Consider the following 7,359-nt stretch of genomic DNA (forward strand, 5'->3'; position numbering starts at 1 on the left):
AATTTAGTAACATGGGACCTTATTCAAAAGCAAAAGGACCTGGCCCATCATTTTCCAAATGTCATAGGCAGGAACCATCAGGTGACCAATTTCCCAGGTTGAATAAAGAACTAAGGTGGTATTACTCTTCAATATCTACTTCCCCCTATGTCAGGAATTAACTGATGAAAGAGGGAAACTAGGGGCACAGGGAACTATGAGGTTGTTCTATTGAACCATGTGTCTACTGACACGTAGCACCAGGTGGGATGGGTACAATCTTCATACTGTAGGAAAATAATCAATAAGGAAAGAGAAGGCTCTACAAAATAGATGTTAAATTGGAGAATATGAGCACCTCTCATTGCCCTCCATGAGAGACTTAATAGAAAAAAACAACACGATTAATTGCAAAGCCACTTCAGTTCTGTTACCAACTAGCCAAGCCACCTCAGACAAAGTACCTGAGTCTCATTCTTCGCATTAATAAATAGGGATGATGATTAACTCCTTTGAAATTTACTGTGAGAATTAGAAACTACATACGTAAAGTACCTAAGGTAGTGTTAGATAAATAGCACTTAATAACTGATAGCTAGAATCACTTTTGCTATTGTCAATTCTCACCCCAGCATAATGACAACTATTATAAAAAAAGAACAAAAGAAAATCATGTTTCACTCACTCAAGAAGATTGTATTAATGGAGAAGGCAGGCAGTCAGTGAAACTGATGCCAATAAATACAGCTTTCTCTGCAATGAGGTTAATGCGAACACATCAGACAATAAATTAAAATAGAACATAAGGTCAAGAAGAAACTATCTATTTCCCCTACCCTTTACTATTTGTTCTGGGAAACTGGTCTAGTTAAATATTGGCTTTAAAGGTTTGAACCTATTCTAAAGCATGCCTGATTAGGCATATCCCAGACAAATAATTTCCCTGCATATCCCAGACAAATAATTTCCCTGGGAGTCTGGTCCCAATCTGAATGACCACTGGTTGGTCCATCAGATTGTGGGGTTTTAAACTCAACTAGATTCCAAAATACAGAGTATTTTTGAAATAGTTGGCAATTTTATTTCTTAAAGTAAGGAATATGTGAAGGTCAGCTTCATTCAAGTAGAATATTTTTAAACTAACATTTTTCAAGAGATTACTATGTGACTGGCTTACTATTTGCTTGAATGTGAGTGCATTATATCTTTCATTCCTCACAACCCTTTGTAGTAAGAACTTCCATTACAACATTCTGTAGTAAGTACCCTCATTTTTGCATTTCATTACCCTCATTTTTTTCAACAAAAGAATTGAGGTACAGATTTTAAACTTTCCTAATATTACATGAACAGAAAGGGATGGTAGGACGTTAACTGGAATCCAGGTCATTCTGATTTCAGGGACTGTCTTAGCTTATAGTGTGGAAAAACAAAAATGTTTTTGTGGACCATTTATAGAACAGAAAGGTTTAAAGGGACTTAAAGAATGTTTAAAAGGGATATAAATATAAAATTAAAAATATTATAGATAGGGTCCAACAAATCCTATAATAATAGATCGGGGTAGAGGAGAAAAAGAATCTTGAAGTATTACAAGAATAACATTAAATAACATTAAAATAAACAAAGAAAAATTTACATAAACTCAAGTTAAATAGACCATGAACTTGATATAAAATAAATTTTTAACATGTATACCACTCTACCTACTATGTAGAAGGTGCTATTAGGTTCTGAGTGAGCTACAAAGAATTAAAAATAATCTCTTCTCTCAAAAGCTTAAAAAGCAAAATTTGAAGTTAAAACATATGTATTCCCCCAAACACCTAACAAAATAAGGAGACAGACGCAATGTATTCAAGGATGTTTCTCTGCCAGGATATCAACTCCATGAAGGCAAGGACATTGGTTCTTGTATCAATAGTACCTAGAACAATGTTTGGCATTATGGTAAGTATTCAATAAATGTTTATTGAACAAAAGGATATATGTATGTATGTATGTATACATGCATGCGTAGGGGTGAAAGTTCAGTAAAAATCAACTGACAAAAGGCATACTAATATGAGAAAAAGCATACAAATTTATTTAATCATAGTTTTGCATGACACTGAAACCTTCAGACTGAAAACCCAAAGATACAGGAGTCAATTTTTATGCTTAGATTCAACAAAGTATGGACAGCTCTGCAGCAATATGATTGGACAAAGGGTTATATCTATGGCTAACAAACTGGTGAAACCCATCAAGGCCTGTCTGTCTAGATTCTTCTTGTCCTCTCTGTGCAGCATTCTTTCTTTATGGTTATAGGTCATGACCCTCTCTGGAACTGTTATGAGCTACAATCAAACATGGTAGGTCAGATAATTTCTTTATGGCCAGTTTCTACAAAGGAAGGCAGGGGAAAGCCAGAGTGATAGTTATAGGTTTTATGGCTGGTTTGGGGGGAAAAGGGGTTCTTATTTCTATGACCTGCCTTGGGAAAAGAGATTCTATTTTCTAGGGCTAGCCTCAGGGATGAATGCTAGGCCAGAGATAGGAAGGCAGAAGAAGGTCAGAGAGAGCTACTTCTGAGGGCTCCATTTTGGGATATCATTTTCTAAGCTGCTGCACATGTATGCATGCATATCAGTTAGTAAGTACCTGATGATTTCAATAAGTATACTCATCCAACCTGGGTCAAGGGAAAATCATGGTGGAAATGAGATTTTTTAAAGTGATACGGCCACACTATATGAAGCTGATAGTAACATTCTACAAAACGTCCAATAGTGTCACCATCTGTGATGGTCAATTTTATGTGTCAACTTGACTTGGCCATAGGATGCCTACATATTTGGTCAAACATTATTCTGGGTGTTTCTATGAGCATGTTATTAGAAGAGATTAACATTTATGATCAGTAGATCAAGTAATGCAGATGGCCCTCCCTAATGTGGGTGGGCCTCATCCAATCAGTTGAAGGCCTAAATAGGACAAACGCATTTATCCTCCTTCACATAAAGAAGAATTCTTCCTGCCTGAAAGCCTTTGAACTGGCTCATCAGCTTTTTTCCAGCCTTCAGAGTAGAACTGAAACATTGGCTCTTCCTGAGTCTTGAGCCTGCCAGCCTTTGGACTAGAACTATACCACCAGCTTTCCTGGGTGTCTACTATGCTGAATCACTCTGCAGATCTTGGGACTTACCAGCCTCCATAATCATGTGAGCCAATTCCTTATAATAAATCTCTCTCTTTATCCATACACACATATACACATGCATGCACACATACATACACACACATACCCTATTGGTTCTGTTTCTCTGGAGTAGTCTAACATACCATCATATACTGAATCTCGAATGGAGAAATGGTCTAAGCCAGAATGGTATTTATTATGTTCTCATGTTGTTTATTCAATCTCACTGACCTCTCTGATGCCCAGTATCAAGGATTCTTGGGGTTCTCAATAAGTAATATTTGATGATAAAGACCAAAACAGTAATTATGCTGAAAATAGCTTATAAAAAAAATTCTTAGGCTATATCCTTTCTCAGTTATCTCGACTTGGGTACTTAACTGAATTATGATTCATCAAGAAGCTTCATTCTGCTTTAAAAATAATCATCAATTATCCAAGAAAAATTCTATTTTCTTTTTTAAAAGGTCTATTTTCAAAACACTCATAAAATATGTAAGGAACAAATGAAAATCCTAATAGAAAATGGGCAAAGGTTATGAATAAGACATTCACAGAAGAAAACTGCAAAAAGCTGGCTAATAAAACAAAAAAATGCATAAATTCACTTGTAATTAAAGAAATGCAAATTAAAACTACAAAGAGATCCAATTTTTAACCTACTACACTGGCAAAAATTAAAAATTTCCATTATAACCAAATGTGGGGAAAGAAACATTCTCTTCACTAGTGGTGAGATGTTCTTTAAGATTAACATACAGCACAACCTAGCTAAGTTAAAAATGCACATATTGTTTGACATAGCTATTCTTCTGTGACGAATTGATCCTAAATAAAGATATGCTTCCAAAAGCATGTCAACAATAGACATGCAGCAATGTTTGTATTAACAAAAACCAAAACAATCTCCCAATCCCATACAGCCTAAATATTTACCAGAAAGCTAATAGTTAAATAAATGATGGTACACATATGTCATAAATACTAGACAATCATTAAAGAAAATGGATTACACTAAATTTGCTGATATGAAAACAGATCCAGGATACGAGTCAAACAAGGTATAGAATCATTTATGTAAAATTATTCCCTTTGAGTATATTTTTAAAAGAATAAATATAAAGAAATATGTGTGTGTATATATATATATATACATCTATAATATCTATATTATAGATAAATAGAGACAGCCATGTAGCTCAATAGAGAGATGCATAAACATTGTCCTGGAAATATACACTGGAAACTTATCAATGATTACTTTGGGGAAGGACTAGCTATTGATCAGCAAATAGAGCACCTAATATTTATAACTTCCTGTATAGTATTAATATGTAACTATGTGTGTAACTTGTTTTTAAATGCTAATTTTAAAATTTAGGCAGAGAAAATCTTACTCCCACCTGATTCTTTCAAGTAATGCTTAATAATTGAAGAAATTCCTTGAGGTGCCACAAAGTTACAGTCTCCTTCTTTCATCACCATTCCTTCAATAGGCGAGGTTAGAGGCCTCAAAACGCCATAGGCTAACAGTTCATCATAAAAACTGAAATAAATCAATATGTATATTTAATGTAATTATATACCATGAATAGCTCTAAAAGACTATATTTTCTTTCAATAATTCTCTGAGGTTATAATTCAAAATCATAATTAGATATCTTCCTATGAATATTTTGTATTGAATAAAATGTATATTTTGTGTTAAATAAAACATAATACAGGTGAAGAAGAGAAATGTTTTGAGAATCCATAGGTCTTTTGCTGACTTTAGTCAAAGGCCTATTTCTCTGTAAGTATATTTTAAAAGTAAAGTTAATGAAAACAAACAAATGTATTTAGTATATCAATTTTAAATTTGGTTCAGAAGATTGACTCCCATCACAGCTAGTTGTCTTCTTCCATAACACCAACATAGCAATTGATATTTATTGAGCCCTTACTATGTTCCATTTATCAGCTAATCTAATCTTCACAACAACCCTATGACATCATACAACTGCTAAGATTGATTCCACTTCTTGCAACTAACTCACCGTTGGTGTTTTTTGGCATAATGAGGAGTGCAGGTGACGTACTGAGCACCCAAGTCAGCTGTGCACTGAGGATTATGAGGACTGCTGGCTGTAGTCATTCTTCCCCCTTGAATTAATCCACAGGAAAATGTCTTACTGCATTACAATGAGCCTTAGCAATTAATTCAATGCACCTTAGGTTACCCCAAACAGATTACTTCAAAAATATCTTAAGAAACTTTTTTAAGTTGAAGTACTTGATCAGATTTTGAGATTTTAGAAGGAGTCATGAACAATGTAACAGTGTCCAGCACCATTATAGTGCACATATTTGGTAATAGGAGTCACTGAATGGATAAAACTAAAAATGATGAAAGAAATGTCAGAATAAATGAGTCAACTAATGCTCTTTCATTCATACAGTCAATCTTCATCAGAATGACAGGATTCTGCAAACTAGATCTTCAGAAAGTCTTGGTCTATGATCACTTTGGGAGTCTCATAATCTGCAGAAAGCTGCAAAGGCAACAGACCAAGGCAAAAAATCTATTAGGGACAGCAGTAGGCCCAAGCTTTGCAAACTCGAGTCGGGGCCCCTCCCACGCCGCTGTCTCAGGTCTCCCTCTGCAGAGCGCGGGGTACTCCTGCCCCGCCCCCACCCTCGCCCCCACCCTCGCCCCCACCCTCACCCCTTCTTGGGCCTTTTCCTGTGTGGCGGAAGTCCCCGATCACGTGACGAGGCGCGCCGCTCGGCGCATGGGCCGCGCTACACGGCCGCTCAGGGAGCTGAGGGTATAGCGTTTTCGCCTATAGACTTTCTCGGGCGCAGGCCCACACCACCTCAGCAGCCTGGCCGGCAGTCCTCTTTTCCCAGGTTTTGGCGTTTAGACAACCCACCTGAGTCCTCGGCCTTGTCCCACACAGCAAGGTACAAGGGACCGGACGTCTGCCTCCTCAGCAGCGCAGCGCACAAGCTTCCTGTCACCCCGGCGCCCACGATCAGCACCCGCGCCATGGCGAGAGGGAGCCGCGATCCGCGCTGAGTCTCCGCGGCGGGGCCGGTCGGCCCGGGCTTTGTGGAAAGGCGGCCGAACGGGCGCTAGCGCTCTTTGGTTCCGTGCTCCCTGCGCCGACCTGGGCCCTGAGCTGTCCCTCCGGCCGGCCTGCAGGGGGCGGAGAGGAGGCGGCCGGAGCTGAGAGGCCCCTCAGTCCTTGACGAGCAAACCTGGGGCTGCGGAGAACCGGGGCTGCCTGTCTCCTCGCTTTGGGGGCCGGGTATATCCAGAGAAGTTCCACATTCCAGCCTGCCCCTCGCCCAGAAAAGCCTGGAAATGGTGTGGGCTATTGTTGGGAGAACCCGCGTCGCAACAGAGCTTACGTTGACCACAGCAGAGAACCAGCTTAACCTATCTACTGCGATAACTCCCATGCCTGTTGGGATTTTTGCTATTTTACTATTCTACATTTGAAAGTGGGAAGAAGAATCACCAGCGATACCACGGGCAGCCTTTCCTCTAATTCTTGAACGGCCACTATTAGCATAATAGAAACATCTTTTGGAATCTGGGAGACATTTTTCTTAGACCTGGGACTTTATGTAACCTTCCTGAACCTCAGTTTCACCACCTGGGAAATGGGAACAATAACGTATACCTTTCAAACTTGTAAAGATTAAAGACAGTTGATTCATCAAAAAATTCCAAATTACTCTTCAATAAGTTGTATGTCAGAACGCATTCCATATGTTCTAAGGAATATAAAGATGAACAAGAGAAGGATTGGTGCCATTGCCATTGTTTTTTTCCTCCTCCTAACATTGTGCTGGAAGTTCTCAATGAAACAACAAAAGGCAATGATAATATTGAACTATTAAAAAACAAATAATTAAGTTACGCTGACTTGCAGATGAATTATTACCTGGAAAACTAAGAAACCGAATAAGTATCAGAACCAATAAGAAAATTGACAATGGTAGCCAATTATAATGGAAACATTTAAAAATCAGAATATTTACTTCATGTCCACATCATGAAAAAAATTACCATGTATCAAATGGGTGATGAATTAATACTAGATGTATCTAATAAAAGAACTAGAAGAAAATGTAGACGGGCATATATGACTAAGAAGACATTTTTAAGCATAAAAATGAAAGATGGAATTGAACAGAAAAACAATACATAA

At 38.0% G+C, this 7,359-nt stretch overlaps 1 protein-coding gene across 4 annotated transcripts in view; it reads right to left on the bottom strand.

The window, feature by feature from the left end:
- RNLS (renalase, FAD dependent amine oxidase) overlaps positions 1-6,441 on the bottom strand; it is a 314,882-nt gene extending 308,441 nt beyond the window's left edge. For 3 of the 4 annotated variants that reach the window (XM_054435659.2, XM_054435658.2, XM_054435660.2), the window contains exons 1-3: positions 6,073-6,440; positions 5,197-5,302; positions 4,564-4,706 (exon numbers count right to left, since the gene is read on the bottom strand). In XM_054435659.2, coding sequence (XP_054291634.1) covers positions 4,564-4,706; positions 5,197-5,302; positions 6,073-6,190 — 367 coding nt within the window. In that variant the 5' untranslated portion in view covers positions 6,191-6,440. Of the gene's footprint in view, positions 1-4,563; positions 4,707-5,196; positions 5,303-6,072 lie in introns of all 4 variants that reach the window. The other variant, XM_054435661.2, reaches the window with a different exon arrangement.
- Between the last annotated feature and the right edge of the window lie 918 nt (positions 6,442-7,359).

This window comes from Pongo pygmaeus, chromosome 8, assembly GCF_028885625.2.
Source record: "Pongo pygmaeus isolate AG05252 chromosome 8, NHGRI_mPonPyg2-v2.0_pri, whole genome shotgun sequence".
Lineage (NCBI taxonomy): Eukaryota > Metazoa > Chordata > Mammalia > Primates > Hominidae > Pongo > Pongo pygmaeus.